This window comes from Chiroxiphia lanceolata, chromosome 6 (genome assembly GCF_009829145.1).
Source record: "Chiroxiphia lanceolata isolate bChiLan1 chromosome 6, bChiLan1.pri, whole genome shotgun sequence".
NCBI lineage: Eukaryota > Metazoa > Chordata > Aves > Passeriformes > Pipridae > Chiroxiphia > Chiroxiphia lanceolata.
Genome location: NC_045642.1, coordinates 13,619,903 through 13,643,298, shown reverse-complemented (window position 1 = coordinate 13,643,298; position 23,396 = coordinate 13,619,903). Strand labels below are relative to the sequence as shown.

Genomic DNA, 23,396 nt, shown 5'->3' with positions numbered 1-23,396 from the left:
AATGTAACTTGAATGGACTGAAGTATACATTAGTGAAAATGAAGCCTTTTTATTCTTATTTTTCTTAAGCACACTATTTCATTGAAAATATTAAAGATAAACTACAAGTGCTTTGTGTGAACAAATGGCTAATGAAGAAATTATTAGTACAAAAGCAGTATCTATATTCAGTCGTTGCAAATTGTTACCTTTGTTAGACATGGCAGTTTTGATGGGCATGCATTGCTTAACAAATCCTCTATATTTTCTCTGTTTTTAAGCAATTGTTTCTATAAACTACATGCATTATTTATAGGACTAATGCAATACTTTTACAGAAGTCAGGTCTTTCAAAAAGTAATGACAGGTTTTTCTTAAGTCAGTGACCAGCTTTTCAGAAATGGGAATGCTGTCTATAGTACAAACCAACAGGTTCTGGCAATGTTTAGAGGTTTTTCATGATTGTACTAGCACTAAATAGAAAATTGTTTAAAAATTGAACACTGTAGCATAGGTTTGTATGCACACATATTCATGGTACCTAGTCTGGCAAACTTCATAGTCTGAATAGGGCTCTGAACTCTTGGAGAAATTTATTGAAGCCACTTTGCATCTGTGCAAGGAAACAGCTCTCATGTAAATGTAGCCACAAAATAAAAGAATGGACTATGCCCCTTGTACCTTTGAGTTTTTGCTCTCACTTGGCCTCCGAACAGGTGTGGACATTTGTACACACTGCAAGGTCAGGAAGAATTAAAATGTTATGCGGTTTTATTTGAAAAATTTAAAACTGGAGATATGATGGCATTATCAATACCTGTTTGTTACATTTTCCTGTTTAATGTATTGTGTATGACTGGATGTACTTTGCTAAATGACTGCTTGACACTAAGGAGAATGGAAAAGATGAGATAATGTGGTGTATTATTGTATTTTGACATAATTCTAAGTTTTGAAGCGATCAGTGCAGTGTTTTAAAATATGGACGATATTCTCTTATATCCAGCATAATTCTGCTCTGGGCATAATTTAAATGAGAGATCTGTCTTACTGGGCTCTTTGACTACGGGAAATCACTGTTTCACAGTTTTCCAAATGCTCTTCTGTCTTGCTTAAAGTATTAAGCAGAAGGAACAAGCTCAAAGAATGGGAAGAAGGTTGGATTGTGAATGTCTATACTGATCAAAGAAATCTATTGCTTGAATAAGTCTTCTTCCAAAAGTCAAGATATTTTTTAGATGGACCTATTCTCCTACAGCACAGAAACAAGATATGTGTCAGAGAGAATTTCTTTCACAATTGCATATGAAAAGTATCAACAGATATAAAGGTGCTGATACTAGATTTACATACCCTTAGAAAATATTCCCTGTCTTTATGCAAATAAAACATACAAATACACTAAACATTGAATGCACCAGAAATGACTACAGAATACAGAAATAAAATGGAAGTATCAAATAAGAAGCAGAGTAGCATTTATGTGGAAAATATTCTTGATTTCACAGAAATCTGTCAAAAGACACGACATATAATAAAATATTGTAAAATATACAAAATTAAATAGTAGAAAATAAAATATATTTCGAAATGCATATATATTCAGTCATTACCCTAGTAAGTAAAGGAATTTGAATTCAGTTAAATTCTTATCTTCTATTATGTGAGGGAAGAGCATAGATTATTTTACTAAACAAAACATGCACGTGGAATAAGATGCATGGAATGTATAAGTTAGCAGCAGCACTAAATGTGGGCCAAAGAACTGTCAGGTTTTCCAAATGATTCTTTCATAGAAGTACTTCTGATTCCTTAGTTTCTAATACATTTAAAAATAAGCTACATAACTTATTTTTATAGTGCCAGGAACTTTTCAAATAGAACCATGCAAAAGCATTACTGAGCTGCTGGAAATTTTAAATAATTCTTTGTAAATGCCCTAGGTTAATTTAGATCTCTGAAAACACATTAGGAAATTAAGCTGTAATGTGAGCTAATTCAAATTTTAATTTGGCAAAAAGAATGATCCAGCCACATAGTTAATGTAAATAAGAAGCATAACACAGAGAAATTAATGAGGTTTCCTTTCGTTGAATCTTAAAGGAGGCAGATAATTAGCTTCTTTTGTTATTATTGCTGGAGAATGTGGTATTGTCTTCGAGGTGTAAAGTAACTGCTGCTTGCAAAATGATGTGTTCATTTGTCTTTTCCTAATAATTATTCACATTAAACTCTTGCAGGATGAAGCAGCTCAGCCACTGAATCTTTCAGCCCGACCCAAAACAGCTGAACCTGTCAAATCCCCAACATCTCCAACACAGAATCTTTTCCCAGCTAGCAAAAGCAGTCCTGTGACAGTGACGAACAAGAGTGGCATCCCCAGCCCGCTCAGTGGATCTCTGGGAAGAGGATCCTCTTTAGGTAACTAATCTGTCCTGGGGAAAGGAGAAAATAGGCAAGTTTTCTGCATGAAATCTCACCCTGAACACACTTTTGAATTAAGTAGATACTTGGGCCTACATTTCTGTTTAAAATGGAAATAAAAAAAAATTACAGTAAAGATTTTCAAAGAACGCTTAAATGTCAAGGTTTTGCAAGGGTGTGTAAAATGATGTGGCAGTGATAGTCATCTACAAGAAACACAGCAAGTAAATAAATAACCTAAGAAATAAACATACATACAAATATATACACGTAGGTAAATAAATATGCATACACAAAACTTATAAAAGAGGTTTGTATGAACATCTTTCCTAAAGACATCTACTGGGTGATCCAAGCAAAGTTAATTTTGAATTTTGACCTCTGGAGTAAACAAACAAAAAACTATCTTTGCATGCACATAGAGCCTCACTAGATACTAATTTTTTTTTTAAACAAAGACAGAAAGGCTTCAGTCCAGCCAGTATATATTATTATTTGATCATATTTTTATTATTTGTTCACCCATCTGTCAAGATTTTTTTAATTTATGTGGTTACAAGTAGGAATTTTTTTACCTGTGTTCAAGATTCTTTTAGCCTATTAAGTGCTGAAACAAAATTGGTCTGAAAACTGTGTATGAAGACTACCTTAGCCAGTCAAGAAACAGAATCAAGAGCTACAAAATGTGGATGATCAGCCCTAAAGTTCAAATAGTACATTTTAACAGTGACTAAATACTTACTACAGACCACTTATTCACAATCTGTAACTCAAGAGTACTTGTAAAATATATGGAAACACTTGTGAATAATGAACTGATACATTAAATACATATATTAAATATATAAAAATTATGGGGTTTTTTCCACTCCCAAACACTTGGGAACATCATGATCTCTGAAAGATACTTTCTGCAATTGGCTAGATATTCTAACTGTCAATTTATTTGCAACTATCGCTGCACTATCTAACATTAGAAAATGGCATATCAATTTGAAGTCGTAGACCATTCCAGAGAAATTACTACCTAAGATGTAAATATGCCTAAGGTGTAAATATTTTTCATGTGAAGTCATAAAAACTTTTTTGCCTCTTTGTCAAGAAAATAATGGCTGTCTTATGGTCTCAAATCAGAAACAGTTTCTGGGATACTCCATGCATGCATTTTAAGATGTAACAGGAATGTTTGCATGAGTTTGATGCATGTTTAAAAGTTTCTTTCTGTTCAGAGTGATAGAAACAAGACTAGTTTTTCTCTACTGATTTAGAGCTTTGTACTCATGTTACTGTGATGACTAACTTTGTCCCCAAAAAGTAACTGTGAGTGCCCTTTCTGAAATGGAAAGCTAAATGTCTGGACCGATGGTTCTCTCCAGAAAGAAATTCTAAGAATTGACACAGACTTTCATGGCCAACTAAGTGAGATTGCTTTCTCCTTTGTTCATTTTATATTTAGTACCTCAGAGGCTTCCAGTTTAAGGTTCATAATACTGTTGTCTTAAACATGTATTTGAGTCCATGAGTATGCTCAGATACCTCCATATCAGGCTGTACCAAGACTTCAGTGGTTGTATTTCTAACATCAAAAGAAGTGCACAGGTTTATCAGTCACTTCTGTAGAGTAATTCAGATTTCAAACAGACAACAATTGCCACTCCTCCTCCTTCTGCAGATGTTAGTTGTGTGCAGCTCTAAGAGTATGAGAGGTGAGTTCTTAGCTCAGATTTCAATTTGGATAATTGCCTAAATAAAATGTGTTCTCTGTTTATAGATATCCTTTCCAGTCTTAATTCACCTGCCCTATTTGGGGACCAGGACACAGTAATGAAAGCCATTCAGGAGGCTCGAAAAATGAGAGAGCAAATCCAAAGGGAACAGCAGCAGCAACAGCAGCCTCATGGTGTTGATGGAAAATTGCCCTCCATGAATAACATGGGTCTAAACAACTGCAGGAATGAAAAGGTAATGTCTCCCATTTCCCCACTGTCTGTCACTCACTCTTGTCTTCTCTGTAAATGGCTTCTTATATTTTTATATGAAATTTCTTTTTAGAGCTTTTAGCCATCTCTGATTTCATGTTAAATACACCTTGTCACTTCACAGTGCTGTGCCACAAACTTCTCTTCATTTACATGACAGCATTCAAAACCACAGTCCTGTGCACTCATATGATTAAGCTGTAAGCATGCATATGGCAACATGGGGAGTAAATTGGTTGGTGATACCATTGTTCACGGTCACTAGATTTTGAATTGTGCATTTTAGAATGATTCAATTGATAAATAAGGCGAAAAGGCTAGTTATGTACTAGCATGATTGAGTATTACAGTGCTATTTTATGTATTTGAGTGTACTTGAATCTGTGATTCAGATGCAACAAAGTATTTAGGCTCAAAACAGTACATTTGGCTCTCAGTTGCAATGGAAAATTAGAGATCAAAATTCTTTGTTGAATATTGGCTGTAGTTTCCAAACACTGCAATGAAATGGCACACTACAATAAAAGGGCAAATTAGAGAAAGTGTTGAGAGACTGGGACCAGCGTTGGACTGAGCAGGACGGGATTTGGTCTACAAAGTAGCAAGCTGAGATCATATCTGAAAGGTGAGGAACAGTTTCTATCAGACCTGCTTTAAGGATGACTCAGAGAAGAAAGAAGACTCTTGGAAAATTCATTGTACCTGTGTTGTCCTGTTCTGTGGCCTTTCTGAGGTCTTCAAGCTCTCTCCATCAGCAGGTCTCTGTATGTATCCTGGAGCAAGTGAACAGTGAATTGGGTAATTGGCTGAGCTGTAGGGCAGCCCTTTGAATGAAGAATGCTTCTCTGTTAACTTCTCTAGAGGTGGCTTATGCTGCTGCAACAAATATAGCACACAAGTTATTTTTCACCACTGACACAAAATCAGTTACAGACCACAATACTTATTCCAGTTAACTAGAAAGGGAAAAACATATCCCAGTAATCACTAAGGTATTGGCAAATAGGAACAGTTATGATGCAATTTAGTAGTGAATGGGAAGGAAACTGACACTATTAGCCTATAAAACAACCAGTGTTTCAGACTATTTGCTAAAAAAATCAAAAACAACATGTAGTTTCAATGCCTATAAAAATTCTCTTATGTGTATATATATATATATATATATGTATAGTAGATGGTAGGTTCTTTGTTTCTTGGGTAAGGGAGGGAACATTATATTGTAGTCCAAAGAATAACAGGAGTTTTTAGTCCAGGTTGAGTATAAGACTTGACAGAGTATTAACTATAACTTAAACCATGAATTTGATGATACTATGATCTTTTCTCAACCCACAAGGGAATTCTTGGGGACTAAGTGGGTTGTAACAAGGCACAGAAAGGCAAAGAAATGTCGCAAACAGACCCATTAAAGATTGACACATACCTTTTAATCTACACTTTATATTTTTGTTTGATAGGTTTTTTTACAGCACTCAAAACAAGAGAAAGGCTTAGTGTCCGTTAGAAAGATTTGTTAGATTGTTGTCACACAGGATAAACAACACTTTTCCAGGTCAAATTCAGAGTCTAGTACTATTTCTGCTAGTATTAGTTTAAATGTCATAACTAGAAAACTCATTTAATACAGGGTGATACCACAAAAAATATAGAAATTAATAACTGATGAAGCAGGCCATATTCAGACAACAGTCTAATTGTAAAGTCAGTGTTTGTCTTAACTAATCAAGAGGCAGGATACTAAAGCCCAAGTTATAAAAATAAAATAAATGTCACACATATCAGTATTAAGAGTTTATAAAATTATGCTTATTTTAAAATACATTTTATGAGTTTCAGTGGCTTGACATTTAAAAATATCTAATATGCTATAAGGGCTATTAAAAGAATTCTTAACATTTGATTTGACTTTGAAAAATAACTATAAAAATGGCATCCACTTACTTATTGAGTCTGTTCCTTGAGTATTTACACTATCATGTTTATATCTTGTATTTGACATAACAAGTTTCTATTTAATCTTGCACATTTTAAAGTAGAATCAAAAAATATTTCAGTGGATAATCTGAAATTTCTGTTTTGTGCTGGTTACTAGCAAAACACAGATTGATGTATGGCTTCCAGGCTGAGGTTATACATCTGGCAGTCTGAAGAAAAAAATTTTTTTTACTTGCAAATATGGCAGAGTGAATTGGAACTCTTTAACAGATACAAACAACATCATTCTCGAATGCCATTTTTTATAGGAGACTTTTCATGCTACCACTTGCAACTTTTAAAACCTAAGAATAAAACAGCAGCGAGAAAATTTGTTGTTAAGTCTCTAAGTGACCTTATATAATCCTATGGGTTTATTTATTGTAGCAGGTACTATAGAATCATTAAGGCAGGAAGAAGTTGGTGTGTTTGTCTGTTATCTTTTCTCCATAGATGCAAGAGGTTGGGTTTACAAAAGAATAGGATATAAATTAGTAATTTTAAATAATGATATATCCCCACTCTCATCCTAAAGAAAATAAAAGTATTAATTAGTCATGACTACTAAGGTAATGTATTTGTATTTTATAGAAAGTATAAAATGCATTAAAATCAGAAGCATCATTTGTACAAACAGAATTCTAGAATACTCCTTCTTCCGTCTTCACCCTCTGTCTTTCAATTTTTACATTATGAAATGTTACTTTTGCTCTAAAAATGATGGGCAGGATGGTCAAAATGGAGGTGGGGGAGGAGGAAGGCTGGATCACTTCAATTAGAAAAACATAATTTTGAAATAATTGTATGCCAAGAAGGCTGTGTACAGTATCTGTCATAATCCCAGTGAAGCTTTGATAGCATAGTTGCAGTTTTGGATTGGTTTCTTTTGAAGAATCAGAACCCCATGTTTTCAGGACCAAATTTTCAGAAATTGGCTTCAGGTAATTAGACTTGTAGAAATGAGGAGCTGGAAGCTGGCACCAGAAAAAGATGACAAATTAATTGCCTGCAGCTGGTTTAAAAAAAAAGCTATTGAGTTCTGGTCAGTTACTGGTCTTCGAGTTCAGATAGTTGGTAATAGTTTGTTGTGCAAATGATTGCGCTCACAAAATTATGTACATAACTTCAAAGCCTGGGTTTAGGCCTTTTTGAAAATGTGTTATTTAAATCTCAGAAAGCTTTGTATTTGGTTACAGACACAGAATTGAAAATTGCCTCTGTTCATATTCTGCTGTTCAAAAAAAAAATCCTCTACAAAGCTTTAAAAGTGCTCACAGAGATTCACTCATCAGAAAGACCAAAACAAAACCATGAAGCACTCTGGCACAGCCCAACTTTGTCATTTGCTGAAACATTAAGGTTAGTTCTACACTTTTGAAATGATACCATTCAGAGGAGTTATTTCAGCTTGTGTGCTGTTGTGAGTTTGGGTAGGCAGGTAAGCACCATGCAGCTGCTCACTCACTCCCCTCCAGTGGGATGGGGAAGAGAATTAGAAGGGTAAAAGTGAAAAAATTTGTGGATCGATTAGTATAGTTTATAAGTATAGTAAAAGCTGTGCACATAAGCAAAGCAAAACAAAGGATTAATTGACTGTTTCCCGTTGCCAGGCAGACATTTAGCCATTTCCAGGAAAGCAGGCCTTCAGCACATGTGATTTACATGGGAAGGCAAATGCCAAAACTCCAAATGTTTCTCCTTCCTCCTCCTTCCTCCAGATTTTATTGCTGATAATGCTTTCATACGGTGTAGAATACATTGCCTTTGGTCAGTTGGAGTCGGCTGGTTTGGCTGTATTGCCTCTCAATGCTTTGTGCATTCCCAGCCTAACCCTGGCAGATTAGCATCAAACCCAAAAAAGGTCTTGCTGTAGAAGCACAGTTCAGCAATAGCTAAAATATCCCATGGGTTATCAGCTGTTTTGGTCACAAATCCAAAACTCAGCACCATTAATGAATTAAATTTGACTCTATCTGAGCCTCAACCAGTACAGTGCACATGAAGCAAAACCATCACTATAACAGAGTTGACTTTTTCTCCTCCACCTGAGGTGGAATAGAGCACTCAGGTGTGGCCTGACTGAAGAAAGGAAAAAGGTAATGCTGTCAGCTGTTTCACAGAGTAAACAGAAACATTGGAGTAGGAGAGAGAATTAGGAAAACGAAGAAAATAGGCTACAGAGCTTTTGGCATGTGATAGAAACCAAAGTAAAATCATACTAAAATCACGTCTATTTAGAGGATATATTTTCCAGTCAAGCCATGTTTACCTTCAACAAAAAAGAGTACTTAAGCAAAATTTGCATAGCTAGAGCTACTTGTATTTATTTTAGTATTTCAAACTACCATGATTGCTTAGAAGATTTGTGTTGACTTAATGAATCTGAAAATGGTATATAATTTATAATATAACTGACATTTTTTTAAAAAAAATTCCTAATCTTTTTGTATATAAAGCATGAAAACACTGACAAGGATACTTCTGACAAAGATACTTTTGACAAAGATGCTTAATAATCACAACATATGTACTAGACCCAAGGATGTATCCCCACCTCTCCATTTACTTACTATGAAGCATATTCAAGATCTGAGAGGAAGCAGAATTTAATATAACATTCTTATGTTTACATTCCATTCTCATTCTTTTGTAGATTTTCAGACAACTGTGTATTTGCAGTAGGAAAGCAGAATTAGACCCCAAAATAAATGACATGAGTCATTGCCTACTTCCTGGGAATTATGGTGCTTTAGCACCTCTTCTAATGAGCCTTTTATTCCTTTCTTATTTCTAAATCAAAATTTTACAAGTTGAATCCACGCAATTTATCCTAATATAGACCACAGTTTGTATGCAAAATGTGCACATTCTTAAAAATGTGTAGTATTTACCCTTGGGGATGTTACAGTCTATTGATCAAATCCATTTTTAGGCACTTGGATTTGACTTGATAAGCCATAACGACCCCTTTGGAGGTGTTATGATCTGCTGTATTTAGGGACTGTTAAATATGTGGATTATTGAGACAGTAAAGTGTAACAACTCCTCTGGAGCTGTTCCACTTCATCATGTATATGAAGCTACTGCACATATGTACAAACTTTGCCTGATAAAAACACTTCAGGAAGTAGGAAAAGTCACTAGTCATGCATAATCTCCTTCGGCTGCCTACAGCTCTGCAATGGCTCCAGCATTGTAGTGCTGTTTTCTAAAGGCAAGCAGTACTGGATTATGCTGCCACTAGTTTTTTTACCAGCTTTCTTCTCCCTATAGATTCAGAATTAGAGACAACAACTGCAGTGGCAGGAGTCACACTGTGTTTTCTGCATGTACAGTGTATTTCTCAGACAATCACAAAGAGAGTCACCTTGTTATAAGCATCCATTTTATTAGTCATTTCTCAATTCAGTTAAAAAAACCCCAAACACATAGTTAAGAAAATACTTTTCCAGTGTGTTCCCCATTCAATTATATTTTCTCCTTTCACTAGAACTAGTGCTGACCACCTTTACATTTAGAACAAAAATTAACTGGTCATAAGGGCCTTGTGGATTTTTTATAAATCTTTATGAATATTTGGTTTAGATTTGGAAGTAGTGATCTGCTCTTCTTAGTTTTTGTCTTCTAAGTAAAAGTTATATTTTCTTTTTTTCCCCTTTAGTTTCTTGTAGATGTAGTACATAAGAGGTCGATGTTTACATTTCAGTCTGCTATGAGATATAACAGAAACTGTAAGCATTTTCAATTGGATCCTTATTTCTATTGGTTAAATCTTAGTTTTACTCATAATTAAAGGGTGAATGCCTAATAATTAGGGGAAAAAATGGATAGAAATAACAACAGCAAATGACTAGATTTGCAAAGTTATTAATTTTATTATGGTATTGTCTCCATAGCCATTGTAGCAAGTTCTGTTCTGTTCTCACTGTAACTTAAGAAAGATCCTGTCCCCCATAGCTTACACTTAGGTATAATGTAATTTAAGAATTTAGATTCTATAATAGGAAATCTGAAACTGTATAGAAAGGAAAAAAAAGAAAGACACTGATTTACTTAAGGAACTGTTAGTGTGGTCTCACTTTCTTGCAAGAATATAGGCAATTTATTCAACTCAGTGGGAGTGTATTCCATCTGTCTAATGAAGACTCTGATTTCTGCAAAGAGACACTGCAATTGGGAAGCTGATTTTCCTGAGTACGTCATTCTGCTCAGTTGACAAACCTTTCCCCGGGGAGTTTCTGAGTTGCAGAAGGACACGTTGCATAGAGACAACCTCTTTGCAGATCCATCATTTTATAACAGATAAATGACTGGTCTAAGTTAGATGCCCTAGAATTGGGAAAAGTTGCAGATACAGATCCCAGCAGTCCTCGTAATTCTTACAAAACAAATGTCCTTTATACTTTATACTTTACTGCTCTGTTTAGTAATCTACTTGTGGCTGTACAAAATATGTGTGAGCTACGATATATTTTTATATTGAGTGTTCAAAGTTAGCTTCCTAAAGCCATATACATACAGTATTTTATTCTGAAAAATATTCATTTAAAGAAAAAAAAAGGAAAGAGGTTTTGCTCCAAAATTTTTTGAAACTGCAATAATTTTACAATTTCTGTTTTAGGCTTAGGGCTTATCCTAGCTACATGAAACCTGTGTCTTCATTTTATAGCAACTGTAATATTTCCTTAATAATTTTGAATTAAGGAAAACAGTGACTCAAAATTTTTTTAAGTGGCTGCAGTGCAGGAGCCTAAGTCCCACTGAACTAACTCCGAAAATTTTAGCCCAAGGCAGACAAGCAGATTTGTGGCTGCATACACAGTAACAGTCTATTTTCAGTGGAATTCAGCAGTTTTGTATCCTTCTCTAGCACTTTTTATGATAATTTGGACAATTCAGAATTTCAGCTGATGTAATACTGCCCCCTTTTATTAGAACTGGAAAACATGCTGGACTTCAAACATTGAGTTTTGTAGCTGGAGAAATGGTTTATTCATGCTGTTGCTTCCAGCGTTTGAAATTTCATGCCAAGATAGGGTAAAGCATGACATCCATATACATTTATAACAATAAATGGGAAGAAAAATACTAATGATTCCAAGCAACATTTTTTCAGGGTGTACTGTCTATGCTATGACTGGACTTCCTAGGCAGCATATCCCTTCAGGGAATTCCCTGCTATTTTTTCAAGAAGCTCAAGGTGTTGATGATTTTGGCTTTTGTATGAATTTCATTGTCATATGTGCTTGCATTGATTTTCTAAATCAGTGTATTCAGATGATAACAGTAGGGCACAGTGAGAATTATCTTTTTTTTGTTTTGTTTTTCTGTTGTGAGGTCTCATTAGGAATTAGATGCACCTGTGAATAGCTAAATGATTTTAGTATCTCTGAGACTCAGATAAGTATTGCAATGAATTTATGCTTTACAGTTACAACTTTAAATGTAATTTGAAGTTAAGTTCAAAGTAGAGCATCTCGGAAAAAAAATTAATCCCCGTGTCTCCAACCATATCTTTTAAAGAGAAATGTTTAATTTGTAAACAAAGAAGGGAAACAACTCACCTGAATTTTGATATAACCCTGAGGCCTGTAAGGCTTTTGTAGATATCACAGGAAATAAAAACAGGTTTAGGAATTGTACCCATACTTAGAGAAATGTTTTATCTGATCTCTAAGTATTTAGTGAGAAGGGTGATGGAAGTTGTAACTGCACATGCATAGAGGGGTCAAATACAGCTATAACACTGGTACTCATGTTATAAGAGTTATGGGAGGAAAATACCAGTGCTCACATTAGCCTCTGCAGAAGAACACAGCTCCATTATCAAGGCCAGGTTTATAATGGGAACCAGGTGCAGAAGGCTGTGGGTATGAAATCTTGTCAGATCTGTTCCTCCAGCTCAAGAGATAGAAATATTAAAGCTGCTCATGAATCGTTAACTTTCTGTCTGTAAGTAACATATGATGCAGCCTATAATTGATCACATGCTATGGCTCAAATACTGTTTACACCTAAATATTCACACTCATGCCTATCAATATATCTACTAATTTTTTTTTCCAGGTTTACTTTGTATGCTATGTGTAGAAAGACATACAAATAATGTATTTGAAATTTGCACATTAAAAATGCATGTTCACTGAAACTGTGGAACTGACAGTGAAAAGACAAAAAGAAACAGTGCAAAATCTCTGGCATATGTAGGTCATCTAAATTTACAGATAAGTTAGCTCTGGCACCAGCTTGCTACGCATCCAGTTTACACCTATAGAAGAATTTTTTGTGCAGATCTTTGTTTTTAAGCATTTTACTCAATTACCTTACTTTCCAAAATTGTCTTTATAAAATTGGTATGAAATGAATTTGTATCTTTCAGTTCCAACGCAGTTAAATGCTTAGTCCCTCAAATAATGTGGAGGCTGATTAAAATCTAAATTATTTTTTTCTATTGATTAAATTATCAAAATCAGTTGAGTGAAAAATATGCAACCTTTGCAAAGTATAAATCATGGAAACTTTATTGGACCATAAATTAAAAAAAAGTTTGACCAGCCCAGTACTGATGTACACATGTAAGAAATTAAAAGAAAATATACCTAGACATAAACAACCTATAAGAAACTTTACTATTTGAATAACTATATAACCATATCTATGTAGGTGTATTTGTGTATACACACACACACACTGCATAGTGAAGAAACTTCCATATTAGGTGAAGTTTTAAAGTTCTTCGTGCCTTCAGTTCAATCACAAGAGCACTTGGTAACAAAATGCTATTTTCAGGAATGAAATCAGCACAAACTTTTGTTATCAAGAGCTATTTTTGCGTTTGAATATTGACTACTAGAGGTTTTACCACTACCTATGCTTAACAGTGTGTTTGCTGAACACAGTTATGGTTCCTTATTTCTGTTGTCAGGGCTACTTGAATGGGTTGCTTAGCTGCAGGTTTTAGACCAAATTAATAATAATGTTAATGACATTGATGATGACAGAAATAATGGGAATTTGTCTGCTTTCTTCTATTGCCTTTCCAGCTCAGGAAAAAAATGTCAAATACACTGCTTATTACTTGCATGGGGTATTTCCTGTGAAAAGGATATAAACTTTGCCCCATTTTGGTCTTCTTCCTTAAATTTTGGACCAACTGAAAATCCTAAAGGAACAGAATTAGATTAAAACATGTCTTAAGCAAGAATGTTGAAAAATTTGCACAAACCAACAAGGATTTTTTTTTTCAAAGCATGTGTTTCTACCATAAAGGATAGTATCTTTCTGATGACTGCAACAGCATAATGATCTTATCTTATGTACAATACATTTCCCAAGCTACTCAGGAGAATTTACAGATATATACTGAATTTATTCGATTTTTTTATTATGCTTCTCTACAAAACAATAAAGATAGGTTGAAAATTATTGTTCAAATATAAATTTGCTAGGACAGGAATATATTCATTGATTTAAATTGTGGGTCAGAATGACAGCTGCACAATCCTATCATATCACTCCCTCAATTGTCCTGAACTACAGAATACATTTGCATATTATTTCACACTTAGATACAAGCAGAGACATCCACAAAAGTTACTGCCATTTTTTTTCCAAGATCTGTGTATTCCTCTAAGCAAATTTGCAACACCAAATGCACTGCCAATATAACTCTCTACTGCAGTAGATAAAGTATAGCAAGGATAAATTGGGATTGCTTTCTCTGATACTTCATTACTTTCTAAAATTAAAAATGTCTCCCATTTCTCAAGTGTCATTAGGCTGCATCAAAATATATGATAAATTCAAATGCACTCCTTGTTGTTGAAGGATATTTGCTTATCTGCCTGTTTGTGGGATTATACACTACTTTGTTCCAGTTTAACTGTTTTGTTTCAAACAAAAGAATAAGCATGCTAACAGGTAAAATAGTCTTCTTTTATCTCATGAAAAGGCTTGAGCCAATAATGCAAAACAGTATTTGCAAATGTTTGTTTTAAATCTGATTAATGGAGTTTGATCATGCTTATTCCTTCCTTTGTTTTCTTTTCACAAATATTCATGCAAACAAGTTTTTATTTCTATGGGTGTATTTACATATGAACATGGACATTTGTGCACAATTAGGCATTTGCAATTTACGCCCAAATTGCTCACCCTCTCTTAATAAGAAATAGAGGTTTTAATGCAGCACCCACTGACCAAGTGAGGAATGCAGTATGAGGGAGATCTTCCAGCCCCTGATAAAGTGTCAGTGCTAATTATAGATCTTTACAGCAGCTCTCTGAACTCTGCAGCAATTTAATCTAGGGGTCCTGAAGTCCTTGCTGCACTATCCCTTACCACTGCCATCTTTTTCCTACTGGTGGTATGCCAGAGGCCGATTCATTGGTTTTTTTGTGGTGTTGAAGCTTTAGGATTCAGGAGCTGAAAGATTGAAGTAAAGGCTTTTCATTACCTGGGAGGTCTTTGAGCTGAAAGAATTCTCAGTTGCTTTTTTTTTTTTTTTTCAGGTAATTCAAGGCAGTGTTGCAATACTTATTGAGTAAGGCATCAAAACCAACACCATTTGTCTTAGGTGACCAACTAGAGCATAAATCACAAGCATTTAAGTGCATAGTTCTTGCATAGCTTTAAGAAGTTGGATTGTTAGAACACTGCACTCATACATGTATAGAAATTGCTGATCCTCCAGGGGTAGTTTGAAAAGATAAGAAATACTCTATTTTTTGCATAAATTTTTCACTGCACATAGCTTGTCTATCTGTAATCACATAACACTAACTCTGTAAACAGGTCTATCTCAACTGGAAATGTAACAGGGTAATAAATGATACTCAACATCATATTACTCATACTAAAATCTTGTTCAAGTCATAGTAAGCTGTTATAAGACTACTTAAAACCTAAAGTATGCCTAACCCACAAGCTGAAATTGCCCAGCTTACATCCTGAAAATCTACAGACAACATTAATTTTCCAGTATTTCACTTTTATGCTTGTGGCCTCTAACATGTTGCAAATGCCTCTATAAGAAAGGCTGGAAAAACATATCAAATTTCTGTTCTATTCCACTTGCTGACATTCATTAACTGAGGGAGCACACTGAGACAAGGTTTTGGAAAGATCTCCTCTACCTCCACTCGTTCCAAAGCATTTTATCAAACAACCAGTAAGAGAAGTGGACACTTGTGGTTTGATGTCAGACCCGTGTTGATCAGTAGCTGGGTGCATGATTTCACTGTTATCTTGCCAAGGGCTTCTTGAGAAAGGAGGCAACGGATACATTCTTATCTCCCTGGCATTTTCCATACATCCTTGAGTTCAATCATGAAGTAACAATTTCATTATCTGCTTCCTATTCAGAAGAACTGTCTTTTCATACACATTGAGATTCTTGCTTACTGCATCCCACTTTTACATGCTTGTTCCCTTCCATTTCTAAAGCACAAGAACACTCTTTGCTGTATTTTGGATGCCAGTACATTTGTATTGCATTCTGTTTAGAAGCCATCACTGGGAGGATGTGCATTAGAGCTGTACACAAAGTGAGTCACTGACACATCATGTACTGTAAAACTTCTTGGTCTGTCAAAGGTTCTGCAGTTTGCCAAAATGTATTCAGCTGCCAGCTCCCTACCAGAATTCTGTTCCTTGCCTGATGGTACTCAAGCTCTTTGAATACTCATAAATAAGATTAGATTGTATGGCTGTGCTCTTCCTCCCAAGGGATTCCCCTTTATCAAGGGATTACCTGCATTACCTTTGCATAACTCCCTTGTTTTATTCTTCAGTGTCACATTACAGATCACACTATATCATTGTAAATGTCTCATTGATGAAATGTATGTCAGCCCTTAGTTTCCATACAGAAATAACCAAAATCTTAGAAATACAAGGAAGATGTTTTCCTGTAAGCTTGCTCTCCACCTCTTTCATGCAAGGCTTATTTTTCTTCTTTCATTGCAAGGAACAGGTTGAATTAGAATATTCACAGTTATAGACTGATGCTATATAGACCAGGATGCCTATCAGTCTTCTGCACTAACCAACATGCTCTGCTATGCCAGGTTTCCATTACATTCAGTCCAAAAGCCATCCATAGTTTATCAGTATGTACTCACTAGCATGGACAGGCAAAAGTAATGAATTGCAGTATGAGAAATTTGTATTGCATATGTGAGTTATCCTACAAGGGAAGGTGATGAAGTGTACTACTTGCTTGGTTTATCAAGTGATTTCCCTTTATCTCCATCCATGCCATGTTACTGTAGCTACCACGTATGTTATAAGAACATAAAGAAGCAGTTAAAAGGGGAAAAAAGCACCCAATTTCCTCTTTGTGACCTCATTTAAGTTTTTTTGATGTAAAGCTTTTGTTATGTTAAGGATGCATTTTAGCAGATGTGTCTCTCTGAATCAGGACCTGCATTACTTAATCATCCTTCAACTGTTCTGAGTCTCCACTGCTGCAGTATTAGAAATGCTCCTAATGTGGTGCAGACTATGGTTTAGGTAGTGGAAGTCTCTATCATTCTCTTATCACAAGAGAGAGGGAGAAATTTTCTTGCAGTTTTGCAATGATCTGCTAGTTCAAGTGTCCTTTCCTTTCTTCCCTGCTGCTTAACCTCACCCTGCTTTTGCTGGGATTCTTGTAGAGCCTGGTAAAAACATCCCCATTGCTGTATGTCCACATTAAAATGTGTGTCACATCTTAATTAATGAATAGAATAGCACCCAATTTCCACGTTAGAATTTCCACTTCTTACACTGTGAAGTGATAGTATTATTTCACCTATTTTCGTTATTTTGTGGATATGTTTTCTTGCTGCACTCTTGTTGCTAAATCTGCTTTGCATTTGAGTTCATAACTAAGCTAAACACTGACCACTTTCCATAAGCAAAATACACAATTTATCACGTATTTCATTGTTCAGAGGAGCAAAGGAATAGAGATAAAATTGAAAACTGCATTGTGAGTCAATCAGTCACATTTTTTTCTTTAATAATTCTATTTTGTAACTGATGACAGAACTCATGATCAGACTGGTTTAGGCCATGGTTTGATACAAAACAGGGCAGTTATAGTTCCTGAGATGAAGATCTTTAATAGATTTGAAAGGCAAGAGCTATCTTGGTTCAGCACGTTGCCTCTCCAGTGCAAAGAGGTTCTCAGCAACTTTGGCTGCACCTCACTGACTGCTCAAAGATGTAACTATTTGAGCAATTCTACTGTAAAAGCTGCAAAACATGGCTTTGAAAACAAAAATTCCCCCCTCCCCTTTTATAAAACTGAAAAATTTCACTGTTTGAGTTTTATGCATCACCCCACAACTAGCTGAATCAGAAGAGTTAAAATATTGTGAACTGTTTGTGTTGGGGACCAGTAGGTTGGAGGGTGAGGGATGGGACAGAACTTCACTGCTGCATACGGTGTCCATGAAAATGCACTTTAAATGTAACACAGAGTAGGAAATGAGAATAAGGGAGAGCATCTCAACAGAGCAGAGGATGTGAAGATCCTATAGTTTAAATGGCGGATTTACAACCAGATAGCTCCAGAGTATATAGCTTTTTCCTTCCTTTTGGTATCATCCCTTTCAGTTCTCCCAATATATAATCATTTGAAATTCCTCTTATGTCTCTGTTTCTAAACCCTAAGAAGCAGCAAACCTGAGCCTTGCTGTTTGCATTCTTCTGATATCAAAGACTCCTATCCCACTGGGGCCCTTAGCCATAGGAGAGGTTTGAGGGAGGAGGAAGAGATGTTTTTCCTTGTCAGCTGCTGCACCAGATTGGAGGGTGGGAAGGGGAGAGGGAGCAGACATAGTTTTTAATATTCAAAATGGAGGCTGGGATGTGGCTGATGCCTGAGCCTGAAGTACTGCTGCTTATCACTCTTTTTCTTAGCTGATGTGGCAGTGGGGTTGGAGCTGGGTAGAGGTTGGTACCTGATGATGAAGAGTGCCCGTCCTCTCAGGGAGTCAGGGAGCCTTGCTCAGCCTGGTTTTGCAGAAGCCCACATCTTAGAGATAACTTGTACTATAGAGCAGTAAAATGATATTTTTCTTTACGTTTAAAATCTGTGTTGCAGATTTTCAGGAAGTATTTATTTATTCTTCAAATTAGCTGAGCAGGAGAATTAGCTAAACAGAGACGGATTTAGAGATCAGCACAATGCAGAAAGATTAAAAAACCCTTTCCACCTGAATTAATGAATTTCAGTCTGCTTTTCATAAACTAGTTTTTCAGAAGTCATCTCTGAAGCCTTATATAAAGAATTTTTAAAGGTAACTTAATGGAATGGAGAAAAGGTTTAAAATTATCTACAGGGGCTGTTGCAGGAGATATTAAATATTGATTTATCTTGGAGTAAGAATCATACTAAAGAGTGAGGCTTGTAGTCAGATCAATTTATCTGGAATACAAACTATATGGCTGTATTTAGTACTATGTCAACATGAATCTTAAACAAGTAGATGTGAAAGGTTGGTCATTTAATCTAAATCAATTGACTTTCCATATCTTCGATTAAAAAAAATATCTTAACCATTCAAACAGAACTGCTCCTAAATGTTTCAGGTGGTTTATCTTTAAAAATGCTTCATTTAGTCAGTCCTACTATATCATAACCCTCTTCTTGATGTCCCTGTGCATCTTGTTGTTAATAGGAAAAAAAATGCACAGTCCAAGGCTTTTCCAAATCTTAAGTTTTTAATACTTCAGACTCTCTTGAAAACCCAATGTTAATCGTTCAAGTAATCTGGCAAATAAGACTGTAAACAATTTTCTGCTACTTGCCACTGCTAGTGCACTGCCAAGCTTTTGGTCATAATATAAAAGTTGGCTCAGATTGTTCTTAACCAACTAAAACTGATTACGTTCCATTTTCAGGCATAAATAGATACCAGTATGCCAGCTAGTGGTCCTGGCTAAAATATTTTTCAGTGTGTATAACTGTACATAGGTCTCCAGTAGGAAATCCTTTATCCAAGTGTGACAGAGCAGGATGTCTCAGATAATTTAAGTGTTACATTTGCTTTTGTTTGTACTGTTTTCTTTAAAAATATTCATTAGACAAGAGCAGAGCTTTTAATGTTCCATGACTGAAAAATCCATCAAACAGATTTATGGCAGAGGCAGTGTGGCATAGCAGCCAGTGGACTGGCCTAATGTTCAGAAGTCCTGGGTTTGGTTCTCAGCTTAATCATTGACTTTCTGGGTAACCTGAAGATAATAATTTCCCCTCTCTGTGCTTGAAGATACTGTTACCAATCTCCTTTTAAAAATTATTTGAGTACTACTAAGGTGCAGTTGTAGGTATTACAATTGTCTACATATATCATAGTAAAAAGAAAATACTGATTGCTTCCTCAGAACATTATTGTGCCCTTTCCTGTGACACATAGCTAGAAAATATGATCACAGTTATGAAGTATACAAGTATACAAAGGTATAAGGAAAGTACGAGACAGGAAATTCCCTTTTGCTCACAGATTGTATTTGTCCCCAGAACAGCAAAAAATCTTCCGCTGGAACGAGGTGCTTGAATGTTCCTTCAGTGAATCTCATGAACTTTTCCATATATCTCAACTAGAGTGGGTGAATGAGGATAGGGGATAAGAGAGAAAAAGTGTATTTTAAGTGCAGAGAGATGTGGTAGGACCCAGTTTTTGCTTACGCTGAAGATGAGGTCAAAAATGGTCTTAAGTGGGACATAAGTGGCTAATCTGTGGGTGAAATGACTACTTTTGAAATGCCCATTCAAGCTTGGTTGTTAAGGTATAAAACCATTTTCTAAATTGTCATTGTTGCCTTGAACTGAAGAATGCTTAATGGATATCTTCTGTGGGAAACTTGAAACAAATTTTTCTTTGTAGAAGCAAAACAAGGTTTAAAAAATCATTTACTTTAAATGAAAAACCAGAGAGTGAATTTTTGCTAGAAGCATTAGCTATAGATGACTAGCAGTTTTCTCCTTGAATATTGCAGCAGAGAAACCACATGATTTTTTTTCCACCCAAAAGTAGTCAGTTTGTGTTTAAGATGGTTTCAGGTGCAAGGGTTCCTGGATTCTGCATGGAAAGAAGTGCATAGCCTTCTGTTATCCATTTAAAGTACTCTCTCTCTTCTCTCTCTTGCATTATTTTGATTCATACTTCCTGCATGGAAGAGCTACTTCTGAAAGATGTAAATCTCTCTCAGTTTCCAGGAAGTATATATTTGCCTGCATTTGCGTGTCAGATGTCTCAAATGGAACCTCTATCCTACTTTATCAGTAGCTTTTTTGTTGTTTGGTTTGGTGAATGAGCAACCTGGTCTAGTGTAAGGTGTCCCTGCACATGGTAGTGGGGTTGAAACTAGATGTTCTTTAAGCTCCCTCACAACCCAAACCATTCTATGATTCTATGCATTTATAGTGCTCATAAATCCTGTTTGGGCTTCTTTTTTCTTGAGAATAAACTTTAAAATCATAAATTACGAGAAACTTATTTCTGATTGTATTAGAAAGATAAGTAAGTAAAACTAGCAATTTCAGTGATGCAGAGCTACCCCTTTGTCTTCAGCCAGGAGATCGTAAATGCAAGGTCTTGTCCACTTGCATGGATCCTTACAGCACAGTCTTCTTGGCTTTGCACTGTTTTATTCCTAAACAAGAATAATTCTTCTTCATACCAGAAGGCCTTCCACCTAACCATTTCAAAGGGAAAAAGAAATAATCATTAAGAAGGAAGAAGCATCTTCTTCAGCCTGGAAAGAACCTGTTTAATTTTGATTCTCAGATTCCATGTAAACATTTAAGAACTGCAGGCTTTGGTCCTGATTTTGTAAAGTGCATTAGTCCATTGTCAACATATTCCCCTGGAGTTAAGTACTGACTATCCATGTCCTTGAGGCCTCTCCTAGACAGGAGTGAAAGTATTTGGCACCTTACAAGCTTAAGGCCTATACAAGGCTGCAAGAATTTGCAACTCACTGTTTTGTTTTCTTTGTTATTTTATTTTTTTCCCTGTTGTATGAAGATTAAAGACAGGAGGTAGTTGAGGGGTACATTTATATTATCACAGGCATTACGTACATCATACTTGATATTGTAATCATGCAAACAGTAATCTTGCCTTCCTGACATAAACAGTAAGCAGCACTTTTTCCTGAGGCTGAAGTAATCAGAGAAAAACATGGCAGTGATGGAGGTACAAGAGGCAAAACACTGCATAATGATGTTATTATCATTGTTCCATTGTCACCCATCCTTATACCTTAGTGATATGTTCCTTTTCTCTCTGAACATAACAAAAGAGGCCCGAGTATAAATAGAGCAATGTATAAGCAGCAATGATAAAATGCAACCTTGAAAAAGTATACTTAAAATGCTAAAAAAACCCCCCAGCTTGATAAATACAGAAAAAGCCTACTTAATCTTTATATGCATGGTATGCAATTATATATTTACATCCAGCACAAGGCAAGGCATATACTTGAAAACAGTAGCATTTGGTGGGATTTTGTTAACTGCCTTGATTGCATTTCTAATTCTAAATATGAATATGAACGTTTAAGCCCAAGTGTCTTTTGCATCACCAATTTAAACTACTTCAGGTGTCTCCCTGAACACGGGTTGGAACAGACATATCTAGAGGCTTCCATTGCTTATGGATGTAAACAAAAGGAGTAGGTACCCCCAGTGACTCATTCACAATATCTGGGTTAGATATCTGTACTTCCAAAGCCTGGGAAGATTTACCCTAATGGAGCTACTTGAATTTATGCTCACAATATATAACACTATTCATGTTCAAAGATTGCTGTAATAAAATGCACAAAACTCAGATTCAGATTTTTCCCAAAATTTAATTGTAAAAACACTGGCAAATAAAGTATTTGAAATATTTGATTTTGAACATTTATAACTACTACCCACGTGTCAAGTAGAAAAAGTGTACTTACTGCTATTTGATAATTGATTATTACATCATGTAGTCTAAGTTTATCAAAGTTTTTCCAGGGTTGTTTGATAGTGTCCCAAACTCTGACATGTGCCTATCATAGCGAACAGTTGAAACGATGGAATGAAGGTATTTATGAGAACATCATCTGTCATTCTCTTAGCTTTTATAGATTTAAAATTAAATGTATATATGTGCCTGTTTACGTGTGCTTAAATACTGTTCACATGCTGTTCACAAAAGAACATCAGATTTCTTCTCGGTATGTTTGACCAGTGACATGTCTGTCTGTCTGTCTGTGTTTTTTTTGATTTTTTTAAAGACCTTTCTTTTCCCAACTCTGTGTGGAGAGCAGCTGAATTTGCTTTGTGCTGTTGAGGTTTGCAGAACACCGCAAGGAAATTGGCGTTGGTGATTTCTTTTCTGCCTTTTTTTTTTCCATTCCAAAAAAAAAAAAGTTGTTGTGCTGAACCTAGAATAGTTTTGCTGGTTGTTACACTGCTGTGGCTTCTTGCTAAAACTGGGTTTTCAGCCTGTAATATATTACTAGGTGATTGAGAGAGAAGGAGGTTCACAGTTTTGAGGCAAGTAACCAGATCTCTCATCTTCTGAATTCTGTTCTGATTGTAATGCATGACAATACTTTCACTGAAATTTAGTCTCAAGTGTAAAAGCCTGGGGGAACGTGCAGATATACATACAGTATCATGGCATTGTCTAAATTTGGTAAAAGTATTTTTGTTCACTTTTATGACATTTAAATGGCTCTGCTTTTAAATAGTTAGGATTACTTGGTGAAAATGAGGTCAATAACTGACAAGGTCCAACCACCTGCTAAATTAAACTGAGATATGTATATATATTATTATTCCTTCATAGTATTTAGTCTACTAGGAAAAAAACCTCTTTGTTTTGCCACGTCCTTACAGATTTATTCTTGTAGATAAAATGTTAAAAATTTGAATGAGCATTCTGAAGGTTCAAGAGTAGCTCTTGATTTGCTTCCATTAGTCACTTTATAGCACAGAAAAAAACAAACAACAGTCCTGCTATTTCCTAGTAGAAGTGTATGTCAATTGTAATTTGTGTTTAT

General features: G+C 35.5%; 1 protein-coding gene across 14 annotated transcripts in view; it reads left to right on the top strand.

The window, feature by feature from the left end:
• Positions 1–23,396, top strand: part of SOX6 (SRY-box transcription factor 6) — a 375,013-nt gene that overhangs the window by 310,895 nt on the left and 40,722 nt on the right. For all 14 annotated transcript variants that reach the window (XM_032690278.1, XM_032690277.1, XM_032690280.1 and 11 more), the window contains 2 exons: positions 2,220–2,400; positions 4,175–4,365. In XM_032690278.1, coding sequence (XP_032546169.1) covers positions 2,220–2,400; positions 4,175–4,365 — 372 coding nt within the window. The remainder of the gene's footprint in view (positions 1–2,219; positions 2,401–4,174; positions 4,366–23,396) is intronic.